Here is a 24,428-nt window from a genome sequence, read left to right as displayed (position 1 = left end):
AGAGTGGAGATTGGCACATAGTGAACTGAGGGTGATGCAGGACATCCAGAAAGTCCCTCCGAAGTCCCACCTCTGTGTACGGTCTAAATAAACATTGCAGGTCATTAACACTCCTGTTCTGTGCAAGGGAAATCTTGGTCCCTTGGCACAAATGGATGGATTGTTATGATCCAATTAACGCTGTGCTTGTTATCCCTGAGCTGCTCCTCAAAAACTTTTTAAAACTCACAGAGGTCAAGTTATTGTGAGAGAGATGGCCAAAGTGTTCTCACACAATATAACTGAATGAAATCTCTCAATGAGGAAACTTTGAATGGATGCCCCAATAATTGTGGCTTCAACAACAAAAAATCACAGTGGATTCAATGGCTCAAAACGCTGGCAGCTTAGGAGCCAAACAGATGCCTGTGCTAAATAACTGTGTTCTCAAGTCTAAAAGGAGGATAGAGGCCTAGAAAGGATAGAAGACCAGCCCAAATCTCTCATTTCATGGTCTTGGTTCCTGTGAATCAAATGCTCATGTTAAACATTTCCCACAGTAGTTTTATACTTTAATTACATACACTACCAAAGCAAAGATCAAAATCACTAAAAAGGTTCTTTTTTATTTTTTATGATAAAGTATTTATTAGTGTGTCTCTTTGGAACACATTTTCCTACTCCAGGCCTGAAAAGAAATTCCACATAGAAATCATTCTCAAAACACTTTTTAAATTCTTGAGAATTTGTTCTTCTTTCTCATCTCATGCAATGACTTGTTAATGGGGAATAATTAAAATAGATTCTTGTTAATAAGGTGGGAGGGGATGCATCGCATTTTAAAAATACTTTTAAATATAAAATCTTCAAGTACACCAATGTCTATAATAGAAAAATTAAGGTCTAGTACATTTCAGTCAATGGGGTAACAACAAAAGATCTGCTTCATGCAATAGGCCAGCCTAACTGAACGGAGAGAATTACAAGCTGTTCATATCAGTGTGGACTAGGCAAAACACCGTCCCTCTTACATGTATGTGACTGTGATAGTTCTGTACTTCTTTCTATCCTGGATTCTGAGCACCCAATTCTATTATCCAAACAGCTTGAGATTCCCCCAAAATGTTCCCAGAGCAGATTTCATGAGTTGTTCAACTGGACCCAGCCAGCAGCTTCAGGTTAGAACTTCACCTTGGTTGATGTGAGAAGAAATCCACCCCCAGTAAAACCAGGGCCATCTGGTTTGGCGATTAAGAGGGTGTCCTCCATGGGTGCTTTGTTACTGTTTCTGTAAGAGAAGAGGTGAAAGTTAGCTTCCTTAACATCCTTTTTGTCTAAGTTTGATGTTTGATGATCCTAGGGTGTGTTAGCCACTGAAAACTACTTTGATTACCGCTTCTAGTTTTAGACAAGGTAGTTGTTTAAATCTAATTAGGTGCTCACCGATAAAACATACAATTAGGGCAAGACAATTTAAATGCAAAATATGCTCTCCTAATGTTTATTTAAATATGAACAGAAGACCTCATTATAACTCAAACACTGTATATTTGGTGACTTCGGACTTGTAATCATCTTCCTGTTATATAAAACATTTGTTTAGCACTAAAGATCAGTCAGAAGAATCTTTTTCTTGGCTCATTTATAATGACTAATTCATCATTTATCAACTTTTATATTCTAAAGTTCGGTAGAAACTTATAAATATTTACTATACACAAGGTATCTTCATCATACTTGGATATTTATAAAACACAAACTTTCCTGTAACCCTAGACAAGCAACCATTATTAGTAGAAATAGTTTAAGATACAAGAAAAGCTGGGGAAGGTAAATAAGATAGTATTTTTGACAACAGATCAAGGGAATTCTGCCCTAAAATCCACAATGTAGCTTCTTATATAGATGTCCTGTAAATACACACACACACACACACACACACACACTCATATTTGGGCTTCCTACAGAAGTAACCTAGCTATCATACACTTAGGGGTCTTAGAGAAAACACCTTTGGAATCCCTGTTAAACAATAAAAATTATGCTAACTGCTAAGACTAAAATCAATTAGATTGGCCAATTATGAATGACTTACCCTACAGGAACAAACTATCTTCTGGAAAAGAATCTGACTGGTACTGCAGACTATAGATCAGCCTGAGGATTTGGGGTAGGGTAATAGGGGCAGGCGTAGGTCGTGATCACAGTGCAATCAGAGGGGTGTTTAAGAAAAACAAAAGAAGGTAAAAAGGCACCAAATGATATGAGTCTGTATTTTGTAAAGACGTATGTGGAGAGAACATCCACAAAGATTATTCTAAATTATTCCAGTGGGAGAGAACCTGTACAGGATTGGTAATCAACCCATCTGTCTCTTAGCAGAATTGATTTCATTATTGTGAAAAACCATTCTCCATAAATAGGACGAAAGCTTTAGCCTTGAGTGGATCCAGCAAAGCAGATTCTTTCTTGTACTTTGGCAATTTGTCTGGCTCTTGACAGCACTCCCCATCCCCCCTGCCCTCTCTTGCCTTAAATAACCTGAATTTTCTTTTTCTGAAGAAGCTTAAGCTTAATGCTTCTGGCTTGGTCTAAGCTGACTGATGGGAATACTGTCTCCTTTATATTATCTTTTTAATGTATTTATAGACCATTATAATGACTCCCTCAGCCTTCTTCCTTCATTCTATACCATCTCAGCACTTTCGTTCTTGCCTCTTCATATTTTTTTCTTTAGCATCTTTTTTGCTATTCTCCTATGAACTAATCACTGTCTACCAGTTTATGGATCCGCAAGGAGATGGAACCACCAAAGGAACCCTAACTAGGTCAGAGAGGCTACTAGTAATAAGCGTGTAAGGACAACAAGAGAACAGGTAAAGGCAAAGATTCTAGAGCTTTCTAGAACTTTCTAGTACTGCCCAGTTGAACTTTCTGTTATACCCAGGCACTAGCCACATGTGGCTATTAAGCACTTGAAATGTGACTAGTGAAACTGAGGAAGTGACTTCACTGTAATTTGTTTACCTTTAAATGGCCACAAGTGGTACATGGCTGGGCAGCCCAGTGACAGTGGATGGGCCCATCGAGAAGGGCTGAACCAATATCCGGGCAGCTCATGCTCTCTGTGTCCATCAAACTTTGGGGCAGGAGAGGGAGCAAGATCGGCAGGCAGTAATGTCAAAGAAAACTAGGCCAAACCCCAGGGTCAAGGCAAGAAAATTAATCAGCTCTAGAATGATAATAAACAGCCACGCTAGCTGTTTGTTACAGTGTAAACTAGACCATTGGTCTCCAAAAGGAGTATATGAACATTAGAAAATGAATGAGATGATCCACTGTGGGTAGAAAGAAGATATTAGACATTCTATTAATACTTTTTTCTTTAAAAATTAAAAGGTATGCCTTACTAAGTTACAAACTGACAGTGGTATCTGCATATAATTTATAAATGAAAATACATTACAGGTAAATCTAAAACTATTCTGAAATAAAAAATTATTTAAAAGATATATGTATAATATCAATAATATAAAAAATTATTTAAAAGATATATGAGGGAAGCTGCAAGTTCAAAAATGTTTTACTGGCAGTGCACAGTGACTCATGCCTGTAATCTCAGCACTTTGGGAGGCCAAGTCTGGCAGATCACTTGAGGCCAGGAGTTCAAGACCAGCCTGGCCAATATGACAAAACCCCATCTCTACTAAAAATACAAAAAAAAAAAAAATTAGCTGGGCGTGTCAGTGCATGCTTGTGATCCCAGCTACTTGGGAGGCTGAGACATGAGAATTGCTTGAACCCTAGAGACAGAGTGAGCCAAGATGGAGCCACTGCACTCCAGCCTGGGTGACACAGTAAGACTGTCTCAAAACAAACAAAAAGTTTTACTGATAAGAGTGTACAATCAAAAAGCTTAAAGACCACTAAGTTAGACACCTGCTTCATATGGAAATTAACCATGTTGACATTTTATGAGCATAACCCTGACATCCTAAAAGAAAAATACAGTGTTTCCACTCCAGCATTCATTTAATTCATTTTTAATATTAGTAGTTCACTGTACATGAAAATCACCTGAGGAGCTTATTAAATTGCAGGTTTCCAGAGCCTGCTGAATCCAAGTATCTGGAAATATGGCCTGGTAACCTGCATGTTTAATAAATCTCACTAGTAATTCTGAATCAGACAGATAGTTGCTAGACCGACACATGAAGACGGACTTATCTAAATTATAGCAGTATTTTACTCTGCCACAGAACTGGCACCTAAATGTGGAACGGGGGAGTATTCTGATTTACAAGAAGGGCAGATTTTTTGCTGGCAAATGAATTTGCATCCAGTTACTTTATATAACTTTGCTACTAACGAATCATAGGCAAAGGCACTCAAGCCATATTTCACCATGTCCCTGAAATGTCCATGTGGATAAATACCAAGCATGACTTTCAGCCCATAATGTGAGTCACTACAAAATTAACTGGGTGATTTTGGCAATATCATGCAGCCAAACCAAGTTTCAAACCTAGTTCATTTCAAACCTGATTCATTTGGGCCCCTATTCTTACCCTGGGATCAGGCAAATGATACTAGCAATGTGAAGAGAACTTTTGTTTTTCAATATGGGAGCACCCTGAAACCCAAAATGTTAACCTCACTTCTGCATTATCATCTCCTAGAAGAATAGATCACATCAACCCTCCACAGAAGATGCTGAAGTCAGTCACTAGATATAGAAGATGGTTCAGAAATAGTAACTATCTAAAAACCCAGGCAGGCAGGGCACTGTGGCTCACCCTGTAATCTCAACTCTTTGGGAGGCTGAGGCAGCAGGACTGTTTGAGGCCAGGAGTTCAAGACCAACCTGGGCAACATAGCAAGACCCTGTCACTACAAAAAAAATTTAAAAATAAGTAAATAAATAAAACATAGGTGAACTGCTAGTAGTTATAGTGGTATAGAGGCATCATTACAAAGAACAGCTTTACTAAGCCCCAGTCCCTTAGCAAAAGCACATGTGGTTTTAAATGTGAATGTGCTATACAGGGCTGATTTGGAACATCATTTGCAAACATAGTTATGACATTATTATATCCAAACCATAGACCAGTGTTGGGGGAAGAGTTGTATTACATTTCCTCTGCTCCATGGTACATCCACCAATTAGTGGATCCCTGTTAGGATCCCAAGGAGGGGACTCAATATCAGATGAGATACTGATCTTGCTCTGATACAAACTTACCTGTAGAATGTCATTTGTTTACCCTGTGACTTAGTTGACCCCAGTGAAACTTGCAACTCTGTGACTGTTCAGCAAATATTTTCTTATGTGCAAATAATAGGCACAACAAAATTAGGACGTTTGACTAATTCTTACATTTTAAGTTGTTCTTTACGTTTCTGAGCGAGGTATTTCTTCTTTAAATTCTGGAGTTCAATGGTAAGTTTCTCCACCTCATGTTTATATTCTTTGCTCTGTACTTCATACATATTCAGTTCTGAAGACAAAACCTAACATGGCAAATAAAGCAGCATTAACAAAAGATACAATATCCTTTTCTGAGAAATCTTTTAATCTCCCACCATTTACTGCAGTGGAGCTCAAGGTGCAAAACAATGGCCAAGTTTCACAATTAATCTGCATGCTACCACCAGCTCAGGGTCCACGTCTAAGTAGAAACCTGGCTGACAGCTGAAGATGCATCATCAGGTTGCCACTTAAAATAAAATATCATTCCCCTGCTTAAAAGGAGAACTATTAGACAACATTCGAACAGGCTCACAGATAAATGGTCTAATGTGCTTCAAGGAATATTATGAATAGAGACAGGAAAATTCCCAGACACACAATCTAAAATTGCTTTGAAAGCCTTTAAAAAAAAAAAAAAAAGAAAGTATTCAAGAAAAACATCACTAGAGAGTGTGATTCATCTGAGGATTATGAAAAAAATTATTCTGAAATCATCCTGCCATCACTGCTAACTAAGCATTCAATTTATGTGTTTTCCAAGGTTGTGGTGCTGCTGACCGCCTGTCACCTCTTTACTGTGTTCTTTGCGACTCTTCAAAGCCTGACTATCTGCTTCCTTCCATTGCTGTGTTCAGTGGCTGCTGCTGGTCTCCAGCTGGACAAGAAGAGTGGGAATTCACTCATCGGCATAGGACATAGCACATGCCAAAGCTGGGGTGTGCTGCCCACCAAACTGAGAAGAGCAAAGGAAGGCTATTGTTCTAACAGGCATGCAATAGGCTGGATTTATTTTTCCTCTTGCTGGCTATCTTAAAGATTTGCATAAAAGGGAGATCTTAGCCATCTTAGTGTTCATCTGATTCTGATCTCTTTCTTTTTCACTGCTGTGAAAATGATTCTGTCTATACTATCATAAGCTAAAGAATGTAATTTTCATAAAAAAAAAACACCTGTCTCAATAGTTAAATTCTTAGAAATAAAGACCCTGTTTGTAAACAATGAATGTGGAATTTCCTAAAAGAGTAGATAAGTATCAAGAACAAACTGGCAGACATGCTCAGTACCACCCACCTCTAAACCTCTTCATTAGGGGGGTCACATTTCATTCTAGAAAAAATTTGAATTTCCTGAGAAAAAGGGTTAAAATCACAAAAGGCTCTGTGAGCCTTTGAAGGCAACCCGGAGCTCTGTGTGAATAAGACAGATCTGTGTTTTCTAATCTATATCTACCTCTGAGAAAACAAGAAAATAATTTGTTTTGTTTAAAATGTTCAATTGTTTAAAGAAACAAAATAATCAAAATATTATGCCTTATGCAAAACTCAAATCATGTCAGGATACTCACGTGAAATGAACATTCACAGTGACATATTGAAAATTAATGCTCTAATTGGACTTGTTTTATCTGCCCTTTTAAAATAAAAGGATGCAGTTTTACAATGTTCTATTTTTGAAGGGGTTAGTGCTATATTAGTAGGGTGGCATATATTTTACCCCAGGCAGAAAGTCAACGATTATTACCCTCATTGGGTAGGAAGCACCAGAATTCAACTGGCACATGCTTCATCCTGCGGCTGTGTGTGTAAAACTCCCTGACATGCCAAGAATATCTAAGTACTCGCTTAGGAGGTAAAGCTCAAAATATAGTGTGAACATGCACAGGTTTTGAGAAAACTTTTAAAAGGCACATATAAAAGTAAAACACTCCATATCTCTGCAACTGAGGTTCTTATGTGACTTGAAGGGTATCATGCTATCAGAAAATCTTGCCTGATTTAATTTCCCTTTCATGGTTATGTATTTGACAGCTGTTCAGGAAGCAAGGCCCTCAGGGCCAGGCAGTGGCTGGACTTCTGTGTATGTTTATTTCAGGTGGGATGGACTAGCAGGGACCCACCGTGGCACAGCAGTCTGCTTGAGTTGGGCAATGGTGTTAAAATATTTCCTTTGCTCCTCCCTGCCCTTCAAGCACGCTAATAAATCATCTTGAGATCAGCCATACAAACCCTGTCCGCCACATTTCCATTTCGTTGCCAACATCTCTTCCTCTCTTGTTCACCTGCCTCTTTCTGGAAATGGATAATGGTGCTAATAGTCCAGGAAAAGAGGGGTAGCTCTGAGGTCTGCTGGCTCATCTTAGACTAGAGCTCTAAGAAAGCAGACCTGGGAGGATTGTGGCATTCAAGAGACTCGCTCATTGTATGGAGGCAGTGGACTTGTCCAGGTGTGCTCCCCAGAGTGTGACTGCCCTGGGACCAGAAAGGGACAGTGGCTACCACTTACTTTCAGCTGCTTTTTCTTGACATACAGCATGCGTTGGTAGAGCTTCAGCTGTTCCGCAGCCTCAGGTCCAGGCTGGCGGGCCAAGACGTGCTTTAGTTCCACGTAAAGTTTCTCCTTTTCCTGGTAGAGAGCAGAACCAGGAGTAGAGATGAACACCTCCATTAAAACAAGGAAAATGCCTTTCACTGCATAGCCAGCACAATTTGGGAGCGGCTCAAGCTGCTTCACAGCTCTGCAGTGATCACATTCTCTTACAGATTCATTCTGTCATGCATTGAAACCATCCTTACCCCAAGGGCCAGGGATGTACCCAACATTTGGATACAAGTAATAAGACAATGAGTAAGAGAAAGTTCCTGTCTACCTGAACAAAGATCACAGGACTGGGAGACAAGGGCAAGGATAGAAGATCTTGCCAGAAAAAGGAGGGAGTGGCTGACTCTGGTTGGAGGAAGGAAGTCAAAAAGAGAGTTTTTCGAGAAATATTATAGCCGGGTGCAGTGGCTCATGCCTGTGATCCCAGAACTTTGGGAAGCCGAGGCGGGAGGGTCGCTTGAGGCCAGGAGTTCAAGACCAACCTGGGCAACATAGTGAGACTCTGGCTCTATTAAAAAATAACAATAATACAAAAATTAGCCGGGCATGGTGGTGCCTGCCTATAGTCCCAGCTAGCTGGGAGGCTGAGGTGAGAAGATCATTTGAGTTTGAGGGTGCAATGAGCTATGCACCCCTGCACTCTAGACCCCATCTAAAAAGAAAAAAAAATATCATGGCATGGGAAGAAAAGAAATCTGAAAATAGTTTGAGGGAATAGGTAGATATTCAGGGAAACTCAGGTATGCATATTTGTAGAACTAAAATAATTTTCTAGAAACCCTAAGTAAATGATAATTCTGTAACTTTATTGTAACAATAAACAATGTGAAATCCCCATTTGAATCCTAGAGTTTAATTGCTTGCAAAGTGTTTTCAGATTCTTGAACTAAATAAATTACATTCAAACAAAGATTTATTTCTAAAGCATCTCAATTCTAGATTTCCATATCACTAAACTGCAATAATTTGAATAAACACCGATAAAGACTAGTTTGTCTACTCATTAGTCTCTGTATGCATTTATTTCCTTAAGATAATTATGTTAAGGACAAGCCCTCTCATTAAATAAATCTCAGGCAAATGGACATTAATTTTTACCTACAGCTAAGTATTCTTAGCATTGTTATCAAATCTGTCTTTAGCAGAGAATATAAAAGTTATTTTTTTAAAAAAAGGGTGAAAGAAAAATCATTAACTAGTTTTGTAATGATTAATTAAGTTAAGAAACAATTACAAAAACATAGCTTTACTTATAGAAGAGTATCTGCAACTTAAAAATTAGTTGGATGGAATAAGCTTTGGAAAAAACACATATGAAAACAATACTCACCATTTTAGAAATAATTGCAGAAATGACAAGGAAATCCAAAACCCGTGCGAAAGAAAAGAACTTGAACAAATCGAATTACAAAGTGATGATTTTCCCTTGCTGTACAACACCTCCTGTCACACCTTACAATGTAATCTTCACAGTAAATGGATGTAGCAAGCAATGAGAAAGATATCAGGAGGTGAGTTTATTTTCTATAGACACTTAACACCTGCTCTGTTGGGAAAATAACACTTCTGACAAGGCTTCAGGATTCAATTTGGAGAGAGTAATAAGTACGTAGAGAAGCCCATGAAACAGTTTTGTCCATTTTTTCAGTTCACCTTTCTCTATACCAGAGTAGAGACAGACTTGCAAAGGAAAGAACCTCACAATGACAGAGAGAAAGCAATCTGGTGTGGGATATAATAATGTCTTAAACTCAAAAGACCATCTTACTCCAAGCATCTTGAAATGTTTCACAGGTGTAATTCTCTTCAATTACTCTTGGTAGGATAGGAGGAGAGAGACACAGAGAAGAAAGTTTGGAAGAAGCAAAATACTGTCGCCTCACCACATAGGTGAGAATCTCGACATTAGCAGGAATTAATGGTGCCTCCAAAGTCCATTGGCAAGTCAAAAACCTAATGATGATATACCCCAAGAATCGTCTTTCCTGTGCAAAACTTCCCCTGGGGCTCAAAGACATGGTATCACCCTGAAAATATTTGGACCAAATTGAGCTACAAAAGTCCAACTACGTGATATCATGGATAGAAGAATCAAGCCAAAAGGTGGAATCAGGTTCAAAGCCACGTTAGAGTAATAACGGTAAGAGCATGACTCACCTCCTCCATCTCCCCATTTACACCATCTGAGTAAGCCCTGCCATGTCCTCTAATAGAAAGCACAGTCTTCTGACACAGAGTGAATGATATTGCCATTTATCCTGTCTTCTTTATCACTTCCAATAATTTTTTCTTTCCTTTTCTTTTTTTTTTTTTTTCTTTTTTTTGAGACAGGGTCTCACTCTGTCACCCACGCCCTAGTACAGTGGTGCAATCACGGCTTACTGCAGCCTGGACTCAACCTCGACTTCCCTGCATTCAAGCAATCCTCTCACCCTAGCCTCCCTAGTAGTTGGGACTACAGGTATGCACCACCATGCTTGGCTAATTTTTGTACTTTTTGTAGAGGCAGGGTCTCGCTATGTTTCCTAGGCTTGTCTCCAACTCCTGGGCTCATTTTATCCACCAGCCTCAGCCTCCCAAAGTGCTGTGATTACAGCCATGAGCCACCACATCGAGCCCAGTATTTCTTTCTAGGCTGTAACCTTAATTGAAATGGATTTATTCTCAAGAATAGCTGAGCAACTGAACAGTGAGAGCCCACAGGTATGGAGAAAAGTGAAGAAACTGAATTACCACTAAAACTGTCTGGGTAATCCAAGTCAGAAAGTTCCCAGAATTAAATAACCCAGGGCAAGTGAGAGGCCTGTGTGTTCCTGGTGGGTAGAAGAAATACCAAATCAAACTTCAGGGACTAAGATAGTGGAACACATGCAGAGCAGAGACAAAGGGAAGGTGGACAGCAGTTGGAATGAATACTGTGTGGCTTCACTGTGCATGAATGTTGGTCAGTGCTTACAGTGGAAAACCTGTCTGATAAAGCAAACTCTGGTCAGCATTAGCATTCTAGCCTTGTTTATCACATAAATTCCTATTTTGAGAGAACGTGCTAGTAATTTAGATAAATATGAAATGTTTGATGGATTGAAGGTCTTAAGTACGATTGTCTTCCAATTTATTTTTCTCGTAACCCTCTACAAGGGCCAACCAAGCTCTTCAAACATTGTGCAATGGTGTGTATAATAACCCCATTTAGAGACAAAGCGTGCAATTCTATTATAAAGAGAATCTATCTTATGCAACAGAGACTCATTAGCTGTCCAATGTATATTGTCTCCATAAGCCAGCAGTGGCAGAACCAGCTGCCTTATAATACATATCCTGTCCTTCTTCATTAAGCCACATCCATTTCTCTTTAAATCTAGTCAATTAATTTGTCACTTGGTTAGAAGCACCATATGTCAATGAAACATCGTAAGGAAATCATAGAGTGTATTATTTCCCCACCAAGAAAAGATTGCATCTTCAGATTGACATTTGTTTTATTCAGAGTTTGCTCATGATGCACAGCAATATTACTTTGTAGCATGCCTTACTGTTTATTTTATGAACAGCTATACTGGAATAAAGTTCAACTACTAATACCAAAAGACTAGTTTTCTTTTTGGCTGGGCATGTCTTGAGAGCACTAACCATACTATGTCCATCCTTGAAATGATATTCTCTTCCTAGATATCCTATTCTCTTCATTGGACAGGCCATCAGATGTGAATATGGATTCTTTTGCTGCAAAGAATCTGCCAAGTTATGCTGGGTAACAGCACATCTCATTGTCAATATCAGCTGAGTATAGTGGTAAGAAATTAATTACAGTATTAGCTTCCAATAATGCTGTTATTACATGGTGGCAGTCTGTAACCTCACAATGGAAACCCCAGACATACTCTGAACAGCCTACGCAAATAAGAGTCGGTGCTATTCCAGATACAATACAGAGGAAGCAACTGAGTTGTTCACAGGACTCCATTCCCCACCAAGCTACAGTTTTATAATCACTCCCTGTTTATAGCTTCAGCTGAAAACAGAAGGTAGTTCACATTCAATGTGCACCTCAGCTCCCCTTCTTCCTCTGCTCATCTACTCGAAGCAGTAACTGACTGAGAGGAACTAATTTATTCCATTTTCATCTGAATCTGTGTTTGGCAAATGCCAGTGCATTGATTCTGCTCACCCTGGAGTCATCAATTTGCTTGGGTGAGAGTTGGGAATAATCGCCTCACTCTGTGAACAAGCTGACTCAAGTGAAACAGGCAGCTTTCCTCCAGACCAAAGACGCACACTTATCTACACCTACCAGGGCAAAAGCTACCCACTCAGATGCTTCAGTGCCAGGAACTCCAAGGAAAGAGATACCATCTTGCCTTCACTCCAGCCTTACCCAGTGGGTTCAAGATAATGTTAATTTTTTTAATTCAATTACCACTACTTCTGAGAGAAGCTACTTCGCAGAATATATAGAAAATCTCTTTTTCAAAATGTCAACAGACATTATCATGTTACTACCAACAGTATTTTATCTTTTATAAATCCATTCTTTCTCTCCAACTGAATTATGAACCTTTAAGGCCCAAACCATGGTGGATCTCTCTCGCTCTCTCTCTCTCTCTCTCTCTCTCTCTGCCCCCACCCCATAACTTGCATCCACTGTTGTCTTCTCCTCATTCTATTGAGGAAGCTCAATAATTTTGTTGATTGCAATTATATGGTCAGCAAACTCTACTCATGGTACTTTACATATATACATCAATACAGGTACAAATATATTTGTGTTGAGAACTTTTACTTGAATTAAACCATTCAGTAACATCTGCCAGTTAGCAGAGCTTACATAATTCAATTTACTGAGCTGATGCTATGAGTTCCATCACTTTGAGCTATATTTTTTTATTGTGTATATTGTATATAACTCAGAAAATCACTTGAGGTACAACCTTGCCTTGATCTCTTAGTTAAATGTTTATAGAGGTCTTCTGATAGTTCAAGTCATTCTTTTACTTCATAAGACTTGCAAATACATTCAAATTAATTGGCTCTGAAAAGACTACTTGTATGTGCATGTACATACTGATACACATAAATATACAAATGTAAGCCTAGCAAACTACATTCCTCAACTAAATAATGTGTTGACTTTTTAAACAGCCTCCTTAAACACAGCAATCCTAATTGCACACATAACTCTTTTCCAGAATTGAAAAAAAATGCAATACATTTTTGCCTCTTTGCTTGGTTTCAGTCCTTTTTCTATCCCTCCACTACCATCCATAATTCTTAACAAAAGACAAAAGCCACATTTAAAATTCTAAGCAAAATTGCTTCCCTCTGTATATAAAAGCAACTCCAGAACACTGCCTAATTTATCTGGAAATGCCTGTTTTCATTAGTAGGAAAATAAATTAGAAACTCTGTAAACATATTACATTTCTATCTAGCTTTAGAAAAGCAAAAAAATAATGCCTAGTACCTTGGGGCTTTCTTGTTTATTGGCTTTATAACGAAGATGTCAGCTAAACTGAACTCTGGGCCCATCTTGTTTATGATGTCATGAAGTGGTAAAGCCCCCTGGAGAAGATAGCAAATGCTGGAATTTGGTGATGAAACAGAATTACACAGCCGAGTTCCTTATGAGCAGGGAACCAGTTAGTTACACAGCGGCTCTTGGCTTTGGCTGTAAATGAGTAAGTGTTTTATGAGGCATATGAGAAATTTGCATGTGCTAACCTTCACCATTTTTGTAACAATAGGAAAAATGCTTCTGGTGCTTTCTGATGTAAGCAATACAAACTTTCTTGAGAGATCTTTTTGCAATGGATTTTGTTTCCAAAATGCAAATATATGTATGTAAAATCTGGTACAAAGTATGTAATTCTCTAGACTAGCTTGAACATCATTACCAAGGCTACTTTGCACCTAGCAATTTAATGCATGTGAAGAATTTGCACATATTAAATCATTATAGTGCTGACTTTTCTTAAAGCAAATAGTAAAACAGGTACAGAGAAATTCAAATCAACTAAGTATTTAGCAACAACTCTATGTGCATGACTGTTCTAGGTTCAAAGATCAGTAAGGTCAGCCAGGTGCAGTGGCTCACGCACACTTTGGGAGGCCAAGGCAGGCAGATCACTTGAGGTCAGGTATTTGAGACCAGCCTGGCCAACATGGTGAAATCTCATCTCTATGGAAAGTACAAAAATTAGCTGGGCATCGTAATCCCAGCTGCCTGTAATCCCAGCTACTCAGGAGACGAAGGCAGGAGAATCACTTGAACCCAGGAGGTAGGGCTTGCAGTGAGCCAAGATCACTCTACTGTACTCCAGCCTGGGTGAGAGAGCGAGACTCTGTCCTCCCTCGCCCCGCTCTGGCCACCACAAAAAAAAAATCAGTAAGGTCTAGAGTTTAGTATCCAGTTATGGAAAAACAAATAACTAAGTCATTATAAAACAAAACAGAGTCATGCCAGGTTCCCAATGAGGTGCTAGGAGTACTATGCAGTGTGCAGGTACGTTCAAAAGTAGAGATGATATCAATTTGATGAGCCACAGAAAGGGAAATATTTCAGATGCATCTCGAAGAGAGAAGTAGTAGCAGTAATGCTTACACATTTGTGGATCTGAAAAGGTCTTCACTATCAAAGGACAAATTTAATAGATAAAGCTACTTGAAGTTAATCCATTTTAAATGGTATCCATTGTCTCTATGATTATTAAATTTTTAAAATTTATCTGAACACTAGGGAGAAATTTGTTTGGGGGAATTTGGTAGTTATTGATGTGCATCTGTTAAGCGGAAGACAGACTGGAGTACAGTGGCACGATCACCACTCATTGCAGCCCTTACCTCCTGGGCTCAAGCAATCCTCCTACCTCAGCCTCCCAAAATGAAATGAAATAAAATCGTGTCCAATTTTCAAAATAAACAATAAACGTTTCAATGAGGCTTTTTTTCCTTGGAAAACCAAATACTCATAAGAAGTTTTTTGTCTTATTATTAACAAAATTTATATTTTAATTATAACAATGTGCTACTTATTAGAACAAACAAATAACCAATAAACCCCAATTAAAATGACTGGGGTTTTTTGACATAACTGACAACATTATAGTATAGTATAATTTGACTTCATATATCTGACTCCTACAGTGCACATTTTCTTAAATTTTTATTATGTAACAACCATACAAAAGAATGTACATAGCATAAAGCTATAAAGCATACAAAAGAATATACATAGCATATATAGCTATAAAGCATAATAGCTATAAAGCACATTTTCTTAAATTTTTACTATGTAACAATCATACAAAAGAATATACATATCATATATAGCTATAAAGCATATAATAATAAAATAAATGCTCAGGGTAAAGCCTTCACCCAACTTATGAAATAGAACATTCTCATTACCAGGAAGCTACTGGGTACCCCCTTCCCCAACCCATCCCTGTGCTTACAACCATCATCCCAGGTAAGCACCATTCTGAAACCCATTATTATAATTGCCTTGATTGTTCCATATAGTTTTATCACATATCTGTTACTTAGTTTTGCGTTGTTTTGAGCTTTATAAGAATATATCTGAGTGTATCTAGTTTTCTTTGGCCTCCTTGTTTTCCTCAATATTATGGTTCTAAGATTTATTGAACTGTCAATCTTATGGTTATTGTGTGTTTCCATTCACGTAGTTGATCTGATATTTCACTGGGTAAGAATTCCACAATCTCTGCATTCACTTGTCAGTGGGTATTTGGGTTGTTTCCAGGGTTTTGTTTTTATGAACATTCTTGTGCATGTTCCCAAGTTCACAAGTCCAAATCTTTCTAGGATATGAACCTATGAGTGGAAGTGCTACATCTTTAAGCTATATGAACATTCTACTTCATAAGGTAATAGAAAATTATTTTCCAAAGCGCTTTATAAAAATGCCATTGATTTGCATACTTGCCATTGCTGAGTATTGCCAGGCATTCCTAAGCAAAGGACCCAGTTAAGTCACACCCAGACTGCCAACCCACTGAAACTACAAGATAACATGTTTTAAGCTGTGAAATTGTGGTCATTTGTAATGGAGCAATAGATTACTAATTCAGACATATTAATTCTCGTCCATCTAGCAACAGTAAAATGGTATCTCAGTGTTATCATATATTCCATTTCCCTGCTTATAACATAAGGTTGAGGTTTTTTCTCCCCAAGTTTTTTCATTTGTGTTTCCTCTTCTGAAAAATGCCTCTTCACATACAGTATTTTTTTTTTACTGATTTGCAATTATTTATATATTCTGGATACAGAAAGGCATATAAAGTTTGTGCTTTCCTTTATGACTTCTCTTCAGGAGCAGACATTCTTAATTTTAATGTAGCAAGATGTATACATATTTCTTTTATGGTTAATGCTTTTTGTATTTTATTTAGATAATCTGACAAAGTATTTTTTAAATATTTCTGTTAGCAGTAATATTTAAAATCTTCGTTAATTTCTCCCGGATTCCCTCTTAATCCTTTGATATTTAAAACATTCTTTTTTGAAGTGCCTATACTTATATTTGTTCAATTTTCTCTTTCCACAAGATCCTAATTGAGATCACTGCCTTTGTACATGACTCCAGCATTTTTCTAATATCATAAGTTGCATTGACTTCATGGTATCTAATATCTTTTGCAAAGTTTAGTTTTATTTTACAATTGCCTTGCATTGTATTTGCATTGTACTATTGGGTATTAATATTATTAAACAATTCTACTGAAACAGAGAGACCAGTGATGTCAGGATGGGCCGGAGTGAGTCATATGATGCTGGGAGGAATGTCTGGATAAGGAATAGTCACATAAACGCCAAGCTCATTTGTTAATATTTTTATGTTACAACAACCTTTACTTTCCTGCACAATCTCACATTTGGAAGAATTGGACTAAAAATACTGGAAAGGAGTAACAGAAGCAGTAGCAGCAGCTCTCACTTTTTGAACAGGTATAATGAATATGCCAGTCATGGCGCTACGCTCAACACATGTGTTATTCAATAACTCCTCACAACAAACCTGTGAGCTGACTGCTGTTATCCCTATTTTCCAGATGAGGAAGTTGAGATTCAGAAGTGTCAGTGACTTGTACAAATAAAACAACTAAAAAGTGTCAGAGCCAAGATTTGAACTTATATTGAAATAGAACATTTTAATGACTGAGATTGAAATGGATATATATATATATATCCAGAAATGAAATACCGGAAATGACTCCAGTATGTCAAGCCTCTGGGAGCCTGGAAAACTGCCACAGTTTATATATATATATATTCTCCTTGCTCTTAACCACTACACATACTACTTATCGCAGATGGAGAGTAAGAGAAGAGAACAATACAAAGTCATAAAGGTGAGCAAGTGAGAGCTTAAAAGCATCCAGTAAGTCATTCAATTTGGCTAGAGCCTGCAGCATGTGTACCAGCCTAGAAAGGAGGGACTATATATGTCTTGAATGACAGACAGGTGAGTTTGTTTTCAACATGATAGGCAGTTGGAAGCTGATATAGTTTGGATATTTGTCCCTGACCCAATCTCACATTGAAATGTAATCCCCAATATTGGAGGTGGGTCCTGGTGGGAGGTGCTTGGGTCCCGGTGGTAGATCCCTCATGGCTTGGTGCTGTCCTTGCAAGAGTGAGTACTAGCGATCCTGCTTTCACTATGTGCAATGCCAATGCCCACTTCTCCTTTCAGCATGAGAAAAAGCTTGCTGAGGCCTCCCCAGAAGCCGAGCAGATGCTGGTGCCAAGCTTCCTGGACAGTCTACAGAACTGTGAGCCACTTAAAACTCTTTTCTTTATAAATTACCCAGTCTCGAGTATTTCTTCATAGCAATGCAAGAACAGCCTCACACAGAAGCTATTGAGGGTTTCTTGGTACATATTATTATTCTAGTAATAATAATGTTATTCTATTGTATCATATATATATATACATGACTGTAATAAATTATTTATAAAACATATCTAAAACAGAACATTTCAAAGATTGAAATTAAAATGCACATTATGTATGGAAATTCTAATATTTCTTACAATACTCAGTTTTAAGTGTTCCACTTTAGAGAACTGGCTTAAGATCATAGAGAAGACCTGAATCAGAATAGTGCCTGGAGGGAGAAAAGAGGTTGGAAGCAGATGCAAGAGCATATGGAGACGGAATCACATGATCAGCAACTGACTGGAACGTGGGTGGGAGGAGTCAGAAATGACTCCGGCATGTCAAGCCTCTGGGAGCCTGGAAAAGCTGCCACACCATGAATGTGCATACCCATGCCAGGGAAGAAGCCGGCTTCAGGCAGAAGATGGTAAGTTCAATTTCAAAGAGTCAACAGGGCATTCTTTTGACAAGTAAGTTTTAAGAAATATGAGCCCAGAATGCAGAAGAGTCTATATGAGACATCCTGACTTTATCTACATAACGGTGATCATTGAAGCCTTAATAAAGAATGAAATCCTTGAGGGTGAAAGCAGTAAAAGCAATGTTGAAGAATATGCTCTGGAGAATGGTTAACATCTAGGGAATAGGAGAAAGGGAAAAAGGCCAAGAAAGAAGAGAGAGAGAACAGTCAACCAGGCAGGAGAATCATCAAACTTCTGATTCTTTCTAAAAGATGAGAGAGGAGGCAAGCGTGTGTTTGATGGCATCAGATGTGGTTGAGGCTAAAAAGGATGAGGGTTGAAGTCAGCCTGTTGGAACTGTTTACCATCTGTCTGTCGGTCTGTCTGTCTATCTATTTATTTTGGAGACAGGGTCTCACTCTGTCACCCAGGCTGGAGTACAGTGGTGCAATCTCTGCTCACCACAATCTCCACCTGCCAGGTTCAAGAGATTCTCCTGCCTCAGCCTCCCAAGTAGCTAGAACTACAGGCATGCACCACCATGCCTGGCTGATTTTTTTTTGTATTTTTGGTAGAGATAGGGTTTTGCCATGTTGGCCAGGCTGGTCTTGAACTCCTGACCTCAAATGATCTGCCTGCCTCAGCCTCCCAAAGTGCTGGGATTACAGGCATGAGCCACCATGCCTGGCCCATTTACTCATCTATTTAAACATGAATTTATTTGACCACTCATCCATTTAACCATCTATCCATGTAACACAGGCTGATGGACACATCAGGCACAATGCTACCCCGGCATTATATGCTTTGGCATTATCATCACTGTTATTGTGGCTGTTCTCAGAGTCACCAGTTGCCATTTATTAACCAACTATTATATGCCAGTCACTTTTCATAACTTGTATCACATCCCTATAATAAGTCTATAAATCAGTGAGTATCTTCATTTTACAGATGAGGAAACAAATAACTTGACCCAGGTCACAAGTCCTAGAGCTATGTAGAAAACTCAATTCCAAAATACCATACTCCTTCCTAGAGACTGTGTGGTTCTCAACGAATTTAGAGTCTAGTGGGAGAGGCGGACAAGTGACTTGACAGGATGTTGTGATAAGCGTGATTATTGACAGTTACAGATGACATCATGAGAATCAGAGAAGGAACGCTTCTGAAAAAAAAGGACCCCTGGGATTTCATCACCAATAATTGGTCTATCACTTTCCAAGTCCTTGTGGGTTTCATCTCTGAAGGTCACCTGGCTGAATCTATGAGTTTCTTTCCCTGACTCTCTAGAATCCCTGCTTCTTGGTGATTTGTTCAAGGGTGGGATGAACCAGGCTGCAAGAATGTTGGGATTCCACAGAGAGATAACCTAATGTCATGTGTCATTCAAACCCACAGTCTGTGGACCTAAAAGGGCTCATTCCACAGACGCTGTATAAACTGGCTAACTTAGAAGGAGACCTGAGGCCTCCTACACTTTTCTCACTGAAGCCTGGGATCAAGAGTCAGCCTAGACAGCGAATTCTCAGCTTCCTCTCACCAACATGCCACTGAGGTAGAAAACACAAAAGAAGTTCTAGAATGATAAATAGTTCATTAGACCTATAACATAAATAATCCCCTGGGGATTAAGAAGAGAAGGCAGAAGGAATCCAGTTACCCATAAAATAATAATTATAGCAATCGCCAACATTTATTTAGCACATACTATAAGCTCTGAATATCACTTTATAGCCATTATCCACGTAGTCCTCACACATCAACTCCATTTCACAGATGAGGAAACAGAGGCTGAGTGAGGCTAAGTAATTTGGCCAGGATCACACACTTACAAATTACAGAGTTAGGATTCCTACTCAGGCCAGTGTGACTCCAAGCCTAGGACAGTCCACTCTTGGCTTCTTCAAATAGTTTGCAAAGCAAAGTATTTGAAGTCATCAGCCAAACCAGAGGGACAACCAAGGGAGCCAGGGTTCCAAAGAGAACAGAGCAGCCATGTAATTGTACACTGACAATGACAGCTGTGTAAGGAAAGGATCTTAAGCAAGCAACTTGTTAAAACACGCAACGTAGCAATGAAAGGCCGCTCAGTGAAATCTTGCTTACTTGGAACATTCTTTGGAAGAGTAAGCTAAATTAAACTTTGAAAACAAGAAATAAATATTCTGATGGAATTAAATACTCAAGTTGAAATAACCTCAAGTAATTTGAACTTTGTGATGAAATCCTGAAAAGCCTCCAAGCAATAATTGGACCATGACACCATGGGATGGGCGCAGAGCAGAGAGGGCTCCATCCTGGCTCTGCTCCTCTTCATGTTCCCTATATGCCATCACCCAAAATCATTGTCACTCCCTGATCATACCAGGTTCTCCTGAGATTTCTTGCCTCAGTACTGGCCACTTATTTTTTCAGAATGTTCTTCCCCTATTTTCACCTCCACCCCTTGGCAAACAGGTTCCCATCCTTCAAGACTCTGATGATCAAAGTAACTTCTCTTGGGAGGCCTTTCCGATTTCCTCAGATTGACTGCATCTTGCCTGTAATGTCAGTGCTCTGGGAGGCTAAGGTAGAAGAATCTCTTAAAGCCAGGAACTCAATACCAGCCTGGACAACATAGCAAGATCCTACAAAAAAATTTTAAAATTAAATTTAAAATTTTTAAAAATTTAAAAAGCACACGCTGTGGCACATGCCTATAGTCCTAGCTACTCAGAAGGATGAGGTAGGTGGATGTCTTGAGCCCAGAAGTTCGGGGCTGCAATGAGCTATTATTTCACCACTGCACTCCAATGTGGGTAAAGGAATGAGACCCAGTCTCCAAAAAATAAAAAAAATTAATTGCATCTTTAGTGTTAAAGTTAGTTTTTTTTAAATCTTGGGTTTAGTCATATTCTTCAATGGTTTAGGCAAAGCCATCTTTAACCTTATGGCATCAATAACACTACAACAAACATCCTCATCACAGACATATTGACACAAAATTCTGATTTATTTTCTCTGGATTAATTCTTAAAGTAGAATTTCTGAGTCAGAGTTTTTATATTATAAAGCCTTTAATACATACTATCATATTCTCTTCTAGAAAGTTTACATCCATTTAAACTCTAATCACATTATATAAAAGTGCCTATTGGCTGGGTGCAGTGGCTCACGTCTATAATCCCAGCATTTTGGGAGGCTGAGGTGGGCAGATCACAGAGATTGAGACCATCCTGACCAACACAGTGAAACCCTGTCTCTACTAAAAATACAAAAATTAGCTGGGTATGGTGGTGCACACCTGTAGTTCCAGCTACTCGGGAGACTGAGGCAGGAGAATTGCTTGAACTTGGAAGGTGGAGGTTTCAGTGAGCCAAGATCACTCCACTGCACTCTAGACTGGAGACAGAGCAAGAGACACTTCATCCCTGCCCCCAGTAAAAGTGCCTATTACAACCACATTTTATCACTGAATATCATATATCATCATTCTTTTTTCGTTCTTGCTGGTCTGGTAAGCCAAAAGGAAAGATAGTTATTCTTTCAATGTTTACTCTTTTGATTACTAATAAAGTTACCTTGTTTTCACATGTTCACTACTGATTCATATTTCTTCTTTTGTGAACTGTTTGCTTATTATCTCTACCAATTTATTAACTGATACCTTTTTCAAATTGATTTGTAAAAACTCTTTATATATTAAGGATAGTGAACTTTCTCTGCCATATTTGTTACAAATGTTTTTCCTAATTTTTTCTTTCTACTTTTGAACTGCTTTTTGCTATCCTGATGTTTTCAACTTTTTGTGTAGACACAGATATCACTCTTTTCCTTTATGATTTTGGCCTTTAGTATTATGCTTCCTCTGCTTCTGAAGGCATACCCTAGAGAGATGCTCATGTGTGTACAGGAAACTTCTACAGGAATGCCCCTGAAACACTTTTGCAATTGTGAAATTTTGAAAGAAAAAATTCCTAAATATTCATCATCTTTAAAAAATGGCTATAGAATAGATATACAACAGAATTATTTTTATTTTGATGTGTATCAAGGCTAGGTCTCAAAAATAAAACATTGAGTGTGGAAAAAAGAAGGAAATGAATAATTCTTTCAGGATAATACCATGTACATAAATGTAAAGTATACCAAGAAATTTTGGACATTGTAAATGTATCCATTTTCAGTAAAAGCACAAAAATATACTGAAGGAATACACTTCAAATTAATGACAATAGTTGCCTCTGGAAAGGGCAGAAAAGAAATGGGACTTTGAATTGATACAAAGAAGTTTTCACCTAATCTGAAAATCTATTCCCTTCATTTTTTAAAAAAATCTATAACAGGCCAGGCACAGTGGCTCACACCTGTAATCCCAGCACTTTGGGAGGCCAAGTTGGGCAGATCACAGGGTCAGGAGATTGAGACCATCCTGGCCAACATAGTGAAACCCCAGCTCTACTAAAAATACAAAAAAATAGCGGGGTGTGGTGGAATGCACCTGTAGTCCCAGCTACTCAGGAGCTGAGGCAGGAGAATCGCTTGAACCTGGGAGGCAGAGGTTGCAATGAGCCAAGATCGTGCCACTGCACTCCAGCCTGGGTGATAGAGGGAGACCCTGTTTCCAAAAAAAAAAAAAAAACTGAAATAAATGTGACAAAATATTAATATTTACTATTTTGGGTGAATAGCGACTGGTTGTGTTCTAGTATACTCTACTTTTCTGCATTAACATTTTATCTGAAACTTGGGGGGGAAAAGGGAGATTTTTCCTACCCTCAAGTATATGTAGAAACATATTTATAGTTTATTCTAGAATTTTTATGATGTTTTTTAAATGTAATGTATGATATGAAGTAGAAATCTAACCTAATTTTTCCAAATATAAATCCTGTAACTCTATGTCTGTGTTTCTTGTGTGTGCTTTATTATACTATGCTGTAGTTATATAGTTACTTGCTTACATGCTTTTCTCTTCCACTAGACATTGACTTTGTCACATGTAAGAACTGTTCCTGTGTCTTTTCGGATCCCTAGAATGAGCATAAGACCTGGTACTCAGTGTTTGTTGAGTGAGTGAATGAAAAGAATGAATGAGTGGATGAATGATTAATGTAACTGACTAAACAACTCTCTGCCACTCCCAGTAGTGCCCTCATTCAGTTTACATCAGATATACTCAGTAAATCAGAAAGAACCTAGTAGCCAAACTGGTACCCAACTAATCATGACCACAAAATAGAACTGTGCTGATCAATATAGTAGCCACTAGCCACCTGTGGCTATCAAGCACCTGAAATGTAGTCTGAATTGATATTTGCTTTGAGTGTTAATACATGGCAGATAGTGTAAACTTAGTACAAACAAAATCACATTAATAAATGTCATTTCATGCTGAAGTGATATTTTACATAAATGGTGCTAAATGATGCTATTAAAATTAATTTTACCTGATTGTTTTTACAGTTTCCTATTGTAGCTACTAGAAAATTTAAAATCACACATATGGCTCACATCATTTTTAGTAGACAGCACTGAAATAGAGCAACAATGGTGTTTTTTAGATGCACAAATGTGTCCAGTTTCACATATGCCTAATTTAAATGCAAACCAATCACCTCTTTATATAAATAATGGCATGAAACTAGATGAAAAAGTATGAGGTCATTACGCTGCACAGCCGACAACTTGGAAAATTAGACCTCACGCAAATTGTTCCATGAAGCACTTAATAAAATTTCAGGGAAGTGAAAAATTGTGTATTAAGTTCTGTAATAGAAAGTAGATTTGTTTCCAAAAGAAGACTATAGGTGAGAAGGCAATGAGAAAAGCAAAACCATAAAATAACAACCTGTTGTTGTCAGACTCCTGGTGTTTCTGTTGCCCGGTGGACTATCACTGGATCAGCCTGTGTGATTTTAGTGGTCCTGGGGCTGCTCCCTTTTGAATGCTGTCTACCCTTGACTAGAAAGTGATGATTCTAGTATAGCCCCATTGACACTAAGACCCATGTGGTCCAGTCACAGAGAGCTATCATGGGCAAAAAGAGCAACTAACAAGTAACTTCAGGCTAACTTAAGTACATCATTCATGTCTTTCAACTATTGTGAAGGGGATACATTACCCACATCAGTACTTAAAACCCCCCTTCCTCACCATGTGCAGCCACCCTCACATTCTCTACTTCAAAAGCTCTCGAATAGCTCCTTTCATGTGCTGCCCGGCTATCCACCCCTCACTGCTATCCTGATTATGT

At 38.4% G+C, this 24,428-nt stretch overlaps 1 protein-coding gene across 1 annotated transcript in view; it reads right to left on the bottom strand.

Annotated features, from left to right (window-relative positions):
• Positions 1 to 581: 581 nt before the first annotated feature.
• Positions 582 to 24,428, bottom strand: part of CFAP58 (cilia and flagella associated protein 58) — a 122,746-nt gene continuing 98,899 nt past the window's right edge. The window contains exons 16-18 of the mRNA XM_009010251.5: positions 7,733 to 7,852; positions 5,357 to 5,490; positions 582 to 1,267 (exon numbers count right to left, since the gene is read on the bottom strand). Of these exons, the coding sequence (XP_009008499.1) occupies positions 1,159 to 1,267; positions 5,357 to 5,490; positions 7,733 to 7,852 (363 nt within the window). The 3' untranslated portion in view covers positions 582 to 1,158. The remainder of the gene's footprint in view (positions 1,268 to 5,356; positions 5,491 to 7,732; positions 7,853 to 24,428) is intronic.

Source organism: Callithrix jacchus, chromosome 12 (assembly GCF_049354715.1).
Source record: "Callithrix jacchus isolate 240 chromosome 12, calJac240_pri, whole genome shotgun sequence".
NCBI classification, from domain to species: domain Eukaryota; kingdom Metazoa; phylum Chordata; class Mammalia; order Primates; family Cebidae; genus Callithrix; species Callithrix jacchus.
The sequence above is the reverse complement of the archived record's forward strand: the minus strand, read 5'-3'. Positions and strand labels throughout refer to the sequence as shown.